Below are 15,525 nucleotides of genomic sequence, written 5' to 3'. Positions count from 1 at the left end.
ATATTTTTGTCTCAGAAGAATATTGTCACAGATAATGGCTCTTATGGCAGCTTACTCTTAATTACCCTGTCACTATAATTTGTATAATACATAGAATGAGGATTTCCTCTCAGCTTATCTCCTGTAGATACAATGCTATTCCTGATATTATTGGAAGTAGAGAGGAGAAATACTAGTGTGGCTTGAGGACCTTTGGATGGGGAAAGGAGCCTTTGGAAGCTTTCTTTTGCTGTAAAGTATCCCACTTACAGGCCAGCTGTTTACATAGTCAGCAAAATTCTTAGATAACAAGTTGTTTTAACCTGATAAATTGCCTTTTTTCCTTTTATATTGTAGCTGGTTAGTACTTATTTTAGTAGAGCTGATAGAGAGTGATTTAAACCACAATTTAGTGTATCTTTCTTACTTGTAATATAGTCTGTGCATTTTTTTGAATAGCTTTTTTTTCCATTGTTTTATTGTATGGTTCTTTATTAATTTTCTAATACAGGTAGGCCTCAACACACAAGTAGCCTGGCCTCAGTAAGTCCATTTGTGAGGGTACTGTGAAATATGCTTTTCCTGTCTTCTAAGGTTTTAGGTTGTTTGTTTTAAAAATAATAAAAAAAGAAATGTGCTTGCCCTTCAGAATCTTTATTATAAAATTATGATTGCATTTCTAATCTGTCATATAAAAAGCTATTTAACCTGAATTGCTACTAGTCATTAGTTGGAGCAGGGTCCATTATAGAAATAAATAAAAATGAAACTTTCCATTTTTGGGTTATAAAGTTCATTAGGCAAATGTCTCTTGGTTCTCTTTTCTTTTGCATTGATTTCATTCTCATTCAGTTTCTCCTCATCTGATGCCCATAGGTTACTTGAGGTTTACGTTGTTGGAGAGTCCAGAAAATATCCATATCAAACCTGGGGAAAGAGCTGTGGCCCAGGTCCTCTGCCTAGACTGTACCAAGCGTCCAACCCTGTTTTAGGGGCTGTAAAAGGGCTTTGATTGATAACACGACAGTAATTTGCATAGAGAAGAGAAAGCAGTTCCTACAAGGAAGCATGGGGCAGTGGAGTAAGAACGTAGGGTGAGGAACTGACGTCCACTGGAGTATGAAAAGATGACTTCTGGGTGAGGTACTGAATGTCTGGTCTACTCTGCTGGAGTAAGAAGAGTGGTGGGTAGGGGGATGTGGAAATACAGTGTTCTAAAATATGGTCACCTAAACAAGAACTGGTTGGTGGAAGAGGGCATTCCCTTAGAACATCTTAGCATGTTCACAGAACAGGCACCATCACCCAAGCCCAGCATGGGGGACGGGGAGGAAGTTGTGCTTCTTCAAAAACGGTTCCTTTTCAACATTTTTATTTGTTATTTGTCTGGGTTTTTTGTTTGTTTGTTTTTTTGTTTTTGTTTTTGTTTTGAGAAAGGGTCTTGCTCTGTCACCCAGGCTGGAGTGCAGTGAGTGATCATGGCTCACTGCAGTTTTACCTCCCTGGCTCACTGCAGCTTCACCTCCCTGGCTCAAGCCGTCCTCCTGCCTTTACCTCCTGAGTAGCTGGGACCAGAGGTGCACACCACCATGCTCAGCTAATTTTTTAAGGTTTTTGTAGAGATGGGGTCTCACTATATCGCCCATGCTGGTGTTGAATCCCTGGTCTCAAGCGATCCTCCTGCCTCAGCCTCCCAAAGTGCTGGGATTACAGGCATGAGCCGTTGTGCCTAGCCTCAGTATTTAAACAAAGTAATGCTATTGACATTATGGTGGTTAAAACTAGTAGTCTCCAAATGAAGTGTGTAAGATGATCCATTGGGAACAGGAAGAAAATATTAGCATTTGTGATGTTTATTTTTATCTAAAAATGGTAGACTAAGCATTATCCTTAACATATGGAAGAGACTGGTGCCTATACTCTATCTGTATATGATATGGTTGTATGTTATTTCAAGTGCCATGATGTCAAAGGGTTGATGGCATCATCTCTCTTATTTGTTTCTGCTGTGGCAGATCTATTATAATTTAAATATAGTTTTAGAGAATTATATGATTGAATTTTGGTTAACTTAAAAGGTTGTTTTAAAAGTTATTATTGGCTGGCCACAGTGGCTCATGCTTTTAATCCCAGCACTTTGGGAGGCCAAGACGAGAGGATTGCTTTGAGCCCAGAAATCTGAGACCAACCTGGGCAACAGAGTGAGACCCTGTCTCTTAAAAAAAAAAAAATGCTGGGAGCATTTTGCATACCTGAGTGCCTGAGGTCCCAGTTACTCCACAGACTGAGGTGGGAGGATCTTGAGCCCAGGAGGTTGAGGCTGCAATGAGCCATGATCATACCACTGCATCCCAGCCTGGGTGACAGTAAGACCCTGTCTCAGGAAAAAAAAAAAAAGTAGCTATGAAATGATGAAGGGCCAGGAATTGTTCTGAGTGTTTTATGTGATGATTCATTTAATTATTTAAGAAATTCTAAGAGGTAGGTGCTGTATTACCCCCTTTTTGCAGATGAAGAAACTGGTAAACAACAGTTTAGTAATTTCCCAAGGTCAGATAGTGGAACCAGACTTGAACCTAGACAGTTTGGTTTCAGATCCTATGTGCTTCATTACTGTGCTGTGGGGCTCTCAAGGCAGGCATTTCCTAAATGGATTCAAACTAATTTGGTAGATAAGACTGCAAATTGGATACCATGATTTAAAAAGTAAAGGTAGATAGTGAGACTCTCATTCCCTTGCACCTGTGTATCTTTACGAAAGTATCTTTTTCAGTTTTGATAGCCATTAAAACCACATATCCAAATAACTGAACATCACAGACTATCAAATTGCTGTTTTAAAATCTAAAGCCTTTACAAAAATATATACTCAATCTCATTGCTCTCACTTAAGACTAATAATTTTTCATGAAAATAATAGTGTGTAATAAGACAAAAATCTGAAATGTGCATTTTCTTAATTGCATTCCTTTATATTTTTAATATACATAATATAGTACGTGTAATTTATAAATATGTGTAAGGGATGCGCCCTCAAAATGGTCTTAGTAGTAGGTATATAAAAAATATTTGTGGTGGGATGTTTGTTAAGGTTTGGAGAAGAAGGCATTAGAGAAAGCTCTTTGAAAGCAAGAATGAGATTGTATTCACTAAGCAATCAAAAAATCAATGATCAGACCTCGAGTAGGGTGGCAGGTTTTAAAATTTCTTCTCCCTGATTTAAACCTACCTTTGATCTTCAAAACCAGCTGAGATAACACAGCATAGATTTCAGCACTAACGCAATGTTTTTTTGTTTTTTAAGAAATTGAGCAGTCACAAACAAGAGTATAGAGAAAATCATCCCAGAAAACCTTTTGCATGAAGGCTCTGCTCTTGAAAGATAATTTTTAGGTCTTAGGACCTTGAATGAAAGTTAATATTAAAAATCAAGAAAATTGAAGGAAAAGTTTCAAAATTATTAAAAAGATTGAAAGCTTATTCTGGAGAAAGAGTAGTATTTTCAACCTTTTAATTTTTCTTTAATGGGATTGATGAAAGTAAATAAAAGAAGACTAATAGCAGGCCTCAGAGAATTGATTGTAATATTACTGTTGCTTTATATTCAGAAGATGAGCAAGTCATGTTGGACAAAAGTGTGAGCCTGACTTCAGTAGTCTACAAAATAGAGACTCCCTCTAGTTTTTTAGCCTATCCTATTTGCTTCTCATATTTTTTATAGATAGGTCAATCCTCATTATCATAATATTTCTGGTATACTTGGAGATGATCTCTTTTGCTTTCATCTCCCTGCTCGGTGGAAGTTGTTCAGTTCCCCTGTTGCCTATTCCAAAATATGGAGATTGTATCTTCTCTTCAATTGATATAACCAGATTTGTTGGTTGTTAGCTTGATTAGATTGTAGTACAAATACAATTTTAAAGACAGATTTATACTGGATACTGGGTAAATTAATCTTAGTAACATTCAGTTGTACTTAACCCCTGGGTAGGGTTCATTGAAGTGTATTTGTAGTTACATTTATGATCATTGATATCAGTACGCTTTAATCACATACCTCTTAAGCTTAAGCGCCTCTTTTTTCTGAAACCAGTGCTTGTCTCCTACTAGCAGTGTAGATATGAGAAGTCATTGTCCTCACTAGGTCTCAGGTCCTCAGCTGGAGAGGGGTTGGATCTCACAAGCCTCTTCAAAAAGTTGGTAACTCCTGTTTCAGTGGGGCAGAGGGATCTTATTTAATCTCTGTGGAAAAAAAGAAACATATTCAGACAATTAGGAGATTGAACATAGCAGAGCTTTTAAGTTTTATCCCCTCAAATTATTGGCTCTGCCTAGTGTCTGACTTCCCTATGACCTTATCTGGTTAGGTCCTTTATTTGCAATGATTGTGACACATAATGACATGATTATACAATTTACCTCAAAGATTAAACGCCTCCTTTGAAAAGCTAGAGTAGGAGAGGTAAATATAATGAATCACTATGAACCCATCAACCTAGCTTGAACAATTACCAATATTTTCCTTCTCTTCCACTTATCCTTTTTTTTTTTTTTTTTAACCTGGAAAAGGAAATCCTAGTCATCATGGCATTTTGGCCATAAATGGGACACGTTTAATTACATGTCTCAAAGTGGCAGGAACGTTTTAAAAAATATGATCATCTAATGATCACACCTAACAAAGTCAGCAATTTCTTAATATCATCCAATGCAGTGGTATTGGATTGATTCAAGTATCTTCTTTTGTCTCAAAGATGACTTTTTTTTTTTTTTTTTGGAGACAGAGTCTCACTCTGTCGCCCAGGCTGGAGTGCAATGGCGGCACCATCTCGGCTCACTGCAACCTCAGCCTCCCGTGTTCCAGCGATTCTCCTGTCTCAGCCTCCCGAGTAGCTGGGATTACAGGAGTAAAACGCCCGGCTAGTTTTTGTATTTTTAGTAGAGACGGGGTTTCACCATGTTGGCCAGGCTGGTCTCAAACTCCTGACCTTAATCCACCCACCTCAGCTTCCCAAAGTGCTGGGATTACAGGCTTGAGCCACTGTGCCCAGCCAAAGATGACTTTTTATAGTTGGTTTGTAAATCAGTTTCTAAGTAAACTCCAGCATTTACATTTGCAGTTTGATTGTTGTGTCTCTTGAGTCCTTTTCAACCTTTTTTCAAGTCATCAATTTGTGGAGAAACTAGGTCATCTGTCCTAGAGACTATTCCCGTTTCAAACTTGGCCTTTTCCTTCTTTGTGGTATTGTCTCTTTCATTGCCTGACTGTTGACTGTCTTGTAAATTAGTAGTTACACGTAGAGACATGATTAAAGTTTAGTGGTTTTGCTTAAGGCAAGAATACTTCATAGGAGGTAAGATATATTAAAAGACACACAATATTCAGTTGTTCACTTGAGCAATGCTGAAATCGCTGGGGTGTTTAGGTCTGTTCACTCTGTTTTAAACACCCCATCAACTTTTAACCTAATGCTTTGAGCATCCATTGATAATTATTGCTTAATCCATTATTTACAACCATTTCTTCTGATTTTATTCACTGGACTTATTTTATAAACAGAAACTTCCTTCATCAACTGTTTAGTGCCCCTGAAATATGGTTCTTATAAGAAAGGCAAGATGAATCTTTAATGTTTTTTCTTTTATATATTAGTTTGCAATTGTCAATGGAGACTAAAGAGGGCTGCTTTTTAAAAAAATGTCATTATGTGTATACACACACACACACACACACGTATCTTTTTTTGTGGAGAAAGTCTCATTCTGTTGCCCAAGCCCGAGTACAGTGGTACCATCTTGGCTCACTGCAACCTCTGCCTCCAGGTTCAAGTGATTCTACCACCCCAGCTTCCTGAGTAGCTGGGATTATAGGTGCGCGCCACCACACCTGGCTAATTTTTGTAATTTCAGTTAGAGACGGGGTTCACCATGTTGGCCAGGCTAGTCTCAAACTCCTGACCACAACTGATCCACCTGCCTTGGCCTCCCAAATTGCTGGGATTACAGGCATGAGCCATTGTACCCGGCCTAAAATGTCATTTTAAATTTATGAATTTTTGTATAGTTGGTGTGTTTTGATCCATTGCAGTAATCCTTTTGTATTAAAGTTGACACTTATATTTAAGATATCGCAGGCTAATCTTGCACATTGTACATTTCTTTTTTTTTTAATGCTTTAAGTTTTAGGGTACATGTGCACAATGTGCAGGTTAGCTACATATGTATACATGTGCCATGCTGGTGTGCTGCACCCATTAACTCGTCATTTAGCATTAGGTATATCTCCTAATGCTATCCCTCCCCCCTCCCCCCACCCCACAACAGTCCTCAGAGTGTGATGTTCCCCTTCCTGTGTCCATGTGTTCTCATTGTTCAATTCCCATCTATGAGTGAGAACATGCGGTGTTTGGTTTTTTGTCCTTGCGATAGTTTACTGAGAATGATGATTTCCAATTTCATCCATGTCCCTACAAAGGACATGAACTCATCATTTTTTATGGCTGCATAGTATTCCATGGTGTATATGTGCCACATTTTCTTAATCCAGTCTATCATTGTTGGACATTTGGGTTGGTTCCAAGTCTTTGCTATTGTGAATAGTGCCGCAATAAACATACGTGTGCATGTGTCTTTATAGCAGCATGATTTGTAGTCCTTTGGGTATATACCCAGTAATGGGATGGCTGGGTCAAATGGTATTTCTAGTTCTAGATCCCTGAGGAATCACCACACTGATTTCCACAATGGTTGAGCTAGTTTACAGTCCCACCAACAGTGTAAAAGCGTTCCTATTTCTCCACATCCTCTCCAGCACCTGTTGTTTCCTGACTTTTTAATGATTGCCATTCCAACTGGTGTGAGATGGTATCTCATAGTGGTTTTGATTTGCATTTCTCTGATGGCCAGTGATGATGAGCATTTTTTCATGTGTCTTTTGGCTGCATAAATGTCTTCTTTTGAGAAGGCACATTGTACATTTCTTATCGCAGATCTTGTATCAGCCATATCTTCAAGGTGTCCGAGTTCCTTTGGATGGGAAAAGGGTGTTTAGAGAACACAATCTGGGTATAGGAGAAACTTGTTGCTGCCACACCTTTTCAGTGGACAGAGTTTGAAAACACGTACACACAAACATGCATGCATGCACACAGACATACACTTTCAGAGTTATAAAAAGACGTAAGTTTATGTTGATATTTCTAACTGAAGTTTACAAGGCTTTTATTTTTCTGATTTTTATTATAGCATCTTTTTTTCCTTTACAATAAAAATTTTGGTTCCTAAGGGTATTAACATAATTCCTTGTTTGCTTTGTCCTATGATATAGCTACAATAGTTTCAAAATAACAATATCAATAAATTTGTTTTTGTTTGTTTGTTTGTTTTTGAGACAGAGTCTCACTTTGTCATCCAAGCCGGAGTGCAGTGGTGTGATCTTGGCTCACTGCAACCTCCGCCTCCCAGGTTCAAGCGATTCTCATAACTCAGCCTCCTGAGTAGTTGGAATCACAGGCATGTGTCATCATGCCTGGCTAATTTTTGTATTTTTAGTAGAGATGGGGTTTCACCATATTGACCAAGTTGGTCTCGAACTTCTAACCTCAAGTGATCCGCCCGCCTCGGCCTCCCAAGGTGCTGGGATTACAGGTGTGAGCCACTGCGTCTGGCCAGTAGATTTTTTGTTGTTGCTGTTTTTGTTTTTTAAAATGATTAGACTATATCTCATTAGGCATGTATGGTAAACATTCTTTAAGTCACCTGAAATAATTAATTTCTCTTTATTTCTACCATTAAATCCATATACATTTAGGTTTTGTTTATTTTTGTTTTTAATTTTAGACATTTCTTTTTTATTTTAGAAAAGATAGGCGGTACAAAGTAAATGTTTTATAACAACATTCTTTCACAGAAGTCTCATTTTCATCCATCTCTCCATTATTTTTCCTCTTCTTCTATAAACATTTTTGTTAGCTTTTTGTTTATCCTTCCTCATTTTTTTAAAAAAAATATAAACAAATGGCCTATGGACATACATTTGATATCACCCAATCTTAAACATTTTTCTCTGCCTAGCCTTTTTAACCTAATACTGTATATACTTGATCTCACCCCATAGTAGAAATATGAGAATTATCCTCATTCCTTTTTTATAGTTTCATAGTGCTCCCCAAATCTTCATGACTGACTTTTAGCTGTTTTATAGCTTTTAGAGCCAGTGTTTATTAATGGAAGGGAAAAGGAAGACAATACATATTTATGAAACTGTGTGTCATTTACTTTATAAAGTAGGGTTATTTCCCCACCCGCCCCCTCCCCCGTCTCGCCCCAGTTACTAGAGTGGAGAGAAGTAGAGTTCAGTAAGATGTAGTGACATACCCCAATGACATGGCTGGTAAGAGAGAAATTCATAGTTAAGGATTTGATGTCTTTCCAATACATCATGAATACTGTGACTTGGCATTTCAGTGGTTGCTAGACTGTCATACTGGTGACTTTTTCATGTAACGTTTCAGGGGATCTTGTTTTTTTATTTTTTGTTTTTGTGTGTTTTAATTTAGATGTACCTAAGAACCTGATAGAAAACTTTACTTTTGTGATTTCCAAAGAATTTTTGAGAGTTGTATTTTAAAATGTGTAATATAATGCAGTCAGTGTTACAGTAACAGTAGTAACCGATTGTCATCTCTTTCTGTTCTCAACCATATACCGGGAATTTCTCTCTTGAAAATGTGTTGCCCTAAATTTAACAAAACTTTTTTTTTTCTGTTGCAGTTTGGGAATACCTGCTACTGCAATTCAGTTCTTCAAGCACTTTATTTTTGTCGTCCATTTCGGGAAAAAGTCCTTGCGTATAAGAGTCAACCTAGGAAAAAGGAGAGCCTTCTTACATGCTTAGCAGATCTCTTCCATAGCATAGCCACTCAGAAGAAAAAGGTTGGAGTAATACCCCCTAAGAAGTTCATCACAAGATTACGGAAAGAAAATGGTAATTCTACTTCCCACTGTATTAATGACATACTAGGAAGGTTAAATATAGCGTGCCATAATTCCAGCACTTACTGAGCATCATCTGTATTCCTGATAACATGTTAGCTGTTGAAGAAACAAGGATGATACGCCTTTCTTCAAAGAGGCACTCGTTTAGTGAAGGAGATAGTCTTACAGTAATTAATACAAGATACGGTTAATGTTTGCATTGCGTTATACAGTGATAAATTTCTGTGTGGCAGCAAATGAGAAATCACAGTTTCTCTTTTTGCTTGCTTGGCTTTTCTGTCAAGAATGAAGGGTTTTTGTTTCTTTTTTTTTGCATGCTTATGCATTTGTTTTCATAATGCTTTCATGTGTGTTAACTCATTGGATCCTTGCAGTAGCCTTAGATAGAGAGCATGTCATTTCCCCCATTTTAGCCATGAAAAATCAAAACCTAAAAAAGGCTTGCCAGGAGCCACACTCCGGGGAAGGAGCTAGAAAAGACCTTTTGGCTTAGGGTAGATAAGTTTTAATCCCCCAACCCCTTTTTAAAATAGTTACTGAGTAAGCCCCACCTCCCTTTTCTTTTTTGAAATATTGTTCATTTAATTTTCACATGCCAATAAGTTGGGCATTATCACCCTATGAAATAACTGAGGCTCAGAGAGGTTAATTCGTCCAAGGTCCCACAGAGTTAGTAAGTGGTGGAGCTGGTATACAAACTTACTTCTCCCTGATATGAGAGCCCAGTGTTCTATCTAATGTGGGACACTGCCTCAAAAATTCAAATGGAATTTAGATAACATGTAGAATTCTGGCTTTTGTTTAATGTAGGCATTTTAATCATTGTAGAAACAAAATTGAATGGCATTTTTAGTTGATTTGTTACCTATTAAGTAGACGCTCACAAGCAGGATTTGGGAAGTCTTTAAGATGGATTATTAAATACCCTAATGCGTAATCCCGCCTTTAAATTAGTCAGTTGACACTGTACACAGTGAATTGAGGTAAGCCTGGATCATATCTAGTTCCCTGAAATATAAGATGACCCAGAAATAGGCTATAGGCTATTATTCTTGAATTTGATACATTTGTTGAAGATTTGTTCATTTTCCCCACATACACATGTAGAATAATTGATTAATTGCTCATAAAAATACATCTTGTTTCCCCTAATGAAAGCTAAACATATGTACTTTATTAGATTATAGATCTGTTTATCTTGTTTTTTTAGAAAATCAAATATAACCTTAATGCTCAAATGTGGATTGAGCAGTTAAGTCTTCTCAGTCTTTTTGTGTGTGTCTGTACAAAACTTTAAAAGTTTTGTCCTTGTGAAAAATTTATGTATTTGGTAATTGAACATGGCACCCTTTCTCAGTGACTTTATTAGTATTTTAAAAATGTTCAGTGACTGGACACAGTGGCTCACACCTATAATCCCAGCACTTTGGGAGGCCAAGGTAGGAGGACTGCTTGAGCCCAAGAGTTTGAGACTAGCCTCAGCAGCAAAGCAAGACCTTGTCTCACAAAAAATTTTAAAAATTAATCGCATGTGGTGGTGCACATCTGTAGTCCCAGCTACTTGGAAGGCTGAGGTGGCAGGATCACTTGAGCCCAGGAGGTTGAAGCTGCAGTGAGTCCTGATTGCGCCACTCTCCAGCTTGGGTAACAGAGCAAGACCCTGTCTCTAAAAAAAAAAAGTTCAGAAGTATGCAGCTCATACAGAGCATACATTATTTCCCTTTTCATTTAATAGTACATTTCTCTTGGCCTTATTAACCTATCACATGGGCTCTTTATACAATGATGTTATCTTAGTTAGGTTGACCCTCATGTTGAACAGAGGTAAAATACAGTTACATACTTATGGCTTTATATGTTTGTTTGTCAAACCTGGGGTATTTTTACAGTGTTCGTTATTTTTTCCAAATGGGCTTTTTTTCTTTTTTCATCTCTTTCTCTCTCTGTCTCTCTCTGTCTCTCTCTTTTTTTTTTTTTTTGGTAGAGATGGGGTCTCATTATGTTGCCCAGACTGGTCTTGAACTCCTGGCCTCAAATGACCCCCCTCAGTCTCCCAAAGTGTTGGATTACAGGCATGAGCCACTGTGTCTGGCCTTATTATTATTATTATTATTTATTTATTTTTTGATAGTTCAATAGTTACTAATTCTTTTTGTATTTAGGCAGATTGAATTGGTAACACAATAGAGTTCTTAAATACTTCTTTGAAAGAGACTGATTCTAGAATAAATATTCTAAGCCCATCTTCTCATAAGTTTTGCTTCATTTTTCTAAACTTCAGAAATAATGCTTAATAGAAAAGCCATTTTTTTAATAGAAAAGCATTTTTATTATTTGATGTTGCTGACATTTGCAAATATGTTTTGAAATATATTTTTGGCTTTTGAATTTTCCCTTGAGAATTGTGTAGAGAAGAATATACAAATCAGAGAGGATTTAATATATTATTCATTGCATATCTTTCCTTCTGAGATTTTGTTTGTTTTAAATCTTTGGAAAGTATGTTACTCATTTCAGTATTTCCACTGACTTTCACTGGTAGATGGTTCTTATTAAATTAATTTCCTGCCATACTGTGTTAAAAATTTTATTCTCAATAGATATTAGCCCCATATTGTTTTAACCACCATTGCTTTATGTTACTAATCTTTTTGATGTTCCTGGAAAGAACCGATTTTAATTTCTATTTATTAATGAATTTTTGTTTTTACAGTTTTAACTCATGTTACCTAATCATAGCATAAGAGGACTGTTGCACAGTGCTCCTGCATAGAGTACAGCAACACTGGCTCCATGCGTGTTACCTGCTGATGGGATGGATGCTAGCTGAGTGTTTGAGTAGACTGATTATGATAGATATATTTCCTGTTGTGTGCCAGACACTGTTTAGGAACTGATGATAGAGAAATATGCCTTCAGGTACCTGACACCCTCGTGGGGAAGCGGACAGCCATCAATTGTGTGATGTAATGTGTCACTGTCACGAAAAAAAGAAGACTGGGAAAGGGGACAGAGGATGAGGGAGTTGCTAGTTCATATGTCAGTCATTGGGAAATGTCCCTGATTAGGTAATGTTAGATCAGAAATTTGAAGACATCATTTGAAGATCTGAGGCAAAAATGTTACCATCAGTAGGAAGAAAGTGCAGGTTGCCTGAGTGCTTGAAGGATGGCAAGAAAATTAGCATGGCAAGAGTGGAATAAGATGAAGATAAAGTCAGAAGAACAGGGGCCTAAAGCTTGGGTTTTATTTGGAAAGCCACGGGAAACCACGAGAGGGTTCTGAGCAGGTGGGTGATACGTTCTGATTTGTTTGAGAAGACCCTTTGGCTGCTGGGTGGGCCTGGGCAGCATGAGAGTAGAGGTGGGAGACCAGCCTGGAGGCTGTTGCAGTACCCAGGTAGGAAATGGAGTCCTCTCTTTACAGGTACTGCCTGTGGGTGATCTGTTATTTTGGAAGAAATACAACATAGGTTGGTGATCTGATTGTGTTAGCTAGAGTTGACCCTCAACTGGACTGTTTGGGATCATTTTAGGTGGGCCTGAGGGCCACATAAGCTGGCATCTGTAGCTGTGTGCTCTGACTCACTGAACCTTAGCAGTGTCAGTCATTTCAGTTATTGTTTGGGGGCAGATCTACTTTTCTGTCATCATCTTAGTTGTTTCAGTCCCTATTGTCCATCCATCCATCCATTCATTCATTCATTCATTCATTCATTAAAAAATGGGAAATACATCTCATTATGTGGCAGACACTGTTGTCAGTCCTAGGGATGAGATAGAAAGGGTCCTTGTTCTTAAGGAACCTGCATGGACATAGCAGCGTTTCATGTGCCGTGGAGAGATACAAAAACAGATAAATTTAAGTCTTGGTCTCCCTCAAGTGAGGAAATTTTAGTTGTTCACAAATAATACCTGTTAAATATATTTGAGTAAATAATATGTTTATTTCAAACAATTCTTTTTCTCCAAAAGAGCATAAATGGTATTTTGTGTAATGAGAGCTTATAGCTATTTCTGAATTATGAGGAGAACATAACCTATTTTTAAGCAGTGTTTTTCATTTTTTTTGCATTATTGTTGCAGCTATATCAGGACTATAGTAGTTTATAATCATACATTTATTTAATAATGAAATTGTCTGTCTCTCCCACTAGACTGTCAGTTCCATGACGGAGGGAACCCATTTGTTTTTGCTCACCATTGTATTCCCAGCACATAATCCAGTTCCTGGCACATAGTAGGTGCTTACTAAATATTTATTGAATGAGTGAATGAATGAATGAAATTGTTTAACTTCCAAAGCAAGTTTGAAGTCCACCTTTCCCATTATGCTACTTAGCAAAGAAGAAAGCAAACCATAAGAAAACCAGGGTTTTAAAAATTAAATATAATACAGTTCACAGGGATTGTCCTGAGGTCATTTATCAGTGTTATTTTGATGTTTATACAGTCCTGGTTGACGCTTTTAAAACTATAATGGCTGCTTTCACATACAGCAAAATTCTGGCGTATTCAGTATACTCTAAGGAAAATGGACTATAAATAATCTTAGAAATATTTCAACAAAAGTTTAAAGATTTTTTGGTTTACTTTGCATCTCATTTCCAGGGCATTCAAGTCATTGGAGGTATTTTTGTGAATATGAAATCATTGCTCTGTGTTAAAAGAGCATCCAGAAAAAGATGTACATTTTTAAAAAGCAAAAACATTTGCACATTTTTGCTTAAAAAGTAATTATTTTGAAAAACATGTATATGCTAAAATTCTTTTCAACAGGGAGAAATTAGGCTACTTCAGATTGTGGCATCAAACCAATATGTAGTTAGCCACTGTAGGGAATTATTCATCTCTAACCTTAACTAGGTCCTCAGCAGTGTTTATAAAATCTTTTTACTAGTTCTCCCTGATTATTCTTCTTTTTAGATTCCTCTAGGACTTTTCCAGTTGGTTTCCACCTTTTCTTCAGCCCCTCAACTCAACTTTAGCATAATTATCTTCCACTCCTTGTCTTAGTGGACGTGTTTGAGGTGGGTGGTTCCAGATTTGTGACCCGGAAATGGGTGGGTGAGTAAGAGATAAAGGTTCTTGAATTGTAAGGGATTGAGGTGCATGCACATCAGGAAGCTACCTAGACACTGACATGTCAAGGTTGGTGCAGGAGGCAAAGGGGAGAGAGAAGCTGTGAATCAGGCCATCAGTGGATGAGGAGGAGGGAGATGACCTCAGAGAGAGGAGGGTTGTGGGTCATAGTATGGCTGTATCTTGGGCACTTTTGTGATTGAGAGCAAGTAGCAGTAGGAAACTAGAAAATGCCAAAGGTTGATAAGGCGAGGGAGTTTGTTTAGAACAGAATGGAGGACCTAGAAGGAGCAACTTAGAAAGGGTTGGGAACAAAGAAAATCCCAAGGATGAGAAAGGAAATAAGATACAATAAGCAAATGAGAGTAGTAGAGGATAGGAGATTGAGGTTGAGAGGGGAAATGGTTATTATTTTCAGGGACGGAGGATTATTGCGTTGAAGGGCAAGGTTAGATAATTTGCTTCAGTTAGCTCAGCTGTGTTCTAGACTTTTCCAATTGGTGGAACCACGCAAGGTTCTATGCATGACTTGGCCCGGCCTTGGAGGGATGGAGTGGACTGCTGAGAAGATTTTTGAGTTGCAGGCTGTCTCAGTGTTGAGAGAGGTTGCATAGACTTCTGCTCTGAGCGGGGAGAGGGGAATGGTGTTAGGGTTTAGTGCTTTAGATCTACTATCTCTTGTGGACAAAAACCCACACACAGTGTACCAAATTCAAGATTAGTTGTTAAGTCCATGTAGGCTAGTACGGAGCTCTTAGAACTCATGACTTTTATTGTTTTTAAACATAACGTGGGGATTTTGCTAAAGCCTAATGGGTCCCTCAGGCTAAACTTACAGCAGAGAAGTGAACTGTGGCTTCAGTTGCATTCTTAATATTATTGTATTTGATTTGAGACCCAAATTTGTGGAATGGATTTGGATATATGAAAATAACTAAATAATGAACGTGAAAAAAATTATTGTGAATTTTACCATGTAATGCAAGAGGTATCAGGGAAAATTCCTAGGGAGAAAGATTCAGGGTCTGTAAATTAAACTTGTCTATTTGCAGTGTGAAACTGAAGGAAAGGAGACTTAGTGGGTTAAGTGAAGGGAGCTGACTTGAACTAGGTAGATTTAAATGGAAATGGAATAGACTAGACATGCAGGAAATGAACTTTAAAAATTGAAAGGGTTTGGGCAGTAATTGTATATGAAGAATATGCAACAGACAGGCAGATTGCTTGAGCCTAGGAGTTCAAGATCAGCCTGGACAACATAGTGAGACCCCCATCTCTTAAAAAAAAAAAAGGAATGTGTAACAGGCAGTGACAGGGAGCGAGGAAGTGGACTTTTTGTATGGAAAGCTCTATGTTATTTTTAAGCATGCAAATAATACATGCATACATTCTTACAATAACATTTCAGTACCAAAAAAACCTAGAAGTTTCCCTGAGTGCTCTCTGCTTCCTCCCCAGCTCCTCAATC

The 15,525-nt window shown here is 37.7% G+C and overlaps 1 protein-coding gene and 1 long non-coding RNA gene across 3 annotated transcripts in view; one reads left to right on the top strand and one right to left on the bottom strand.

The window, feature by feature from the left end:
- Nucleotides 1–15,525, top strand: part of USP12 (ubiquitin specific peptidase 12) — a 105,937-nt gene that overhangs the window by 57,217 nt on the left and 33,195 nt on the right. Inside the window, exons 1-2 of one of the 2 annotated variants that reach the window (XM_031001372.3) lie at nucleotides 8,951–8,965; nucleotides 13,133–13,215. Coding sequence is in view for 1 of the 2 variants with exons in the window: in XM_031001371.3 (XP_030857231.1) it covers nucleotides 8,752–8,965 (214 nt within the window). In the remaining variant the exon portion in view is untranslated. Of the gene's footprint in view, nucleotides 1–8,751; nucleotides 8,966–13,132; nucleotides 13,216–15,525 lie in introns of those variants that run through there. The other variant, XM_031001371.3, reaches the window with a different exon arrangement.
- The window catches only part of LOC134756964 (uncharacterized), a 103,645-nt gene that overhangs the window by 68,773 nt on the left and 19,347 nt on the right, over nucleotides 1–15,525 (bottom strand). The window contains exon 2 of the long non-coding RNA XR_010130511.1: nucleotides 4,037–4,221. This is a non-coding gene — a long non-coding RNA (uncharacterized lncRNA). The remainder of the gene's footprint in view (nucleotides 1–4,036; nucleotides 4,222–15,525) is intronic.

This window comes from Gorilla gorilla, chromosome 14 (assembly GCF_029281585.2).
Source record: "Gorilla gorilla gorilla isolate KB3781 chromosome 14, NHGRI_mGorGor1-v2.1_pri, whole genome shotgun sequence".
NCBI lineage: Eukaryota > Metazoa > Chordata > Mammalia > Primates > Hominidae > Gorilla > Gorilla gorilla.
This window is presented reverse-complemented; position numbering and strand designations above follow the sequence as displayed.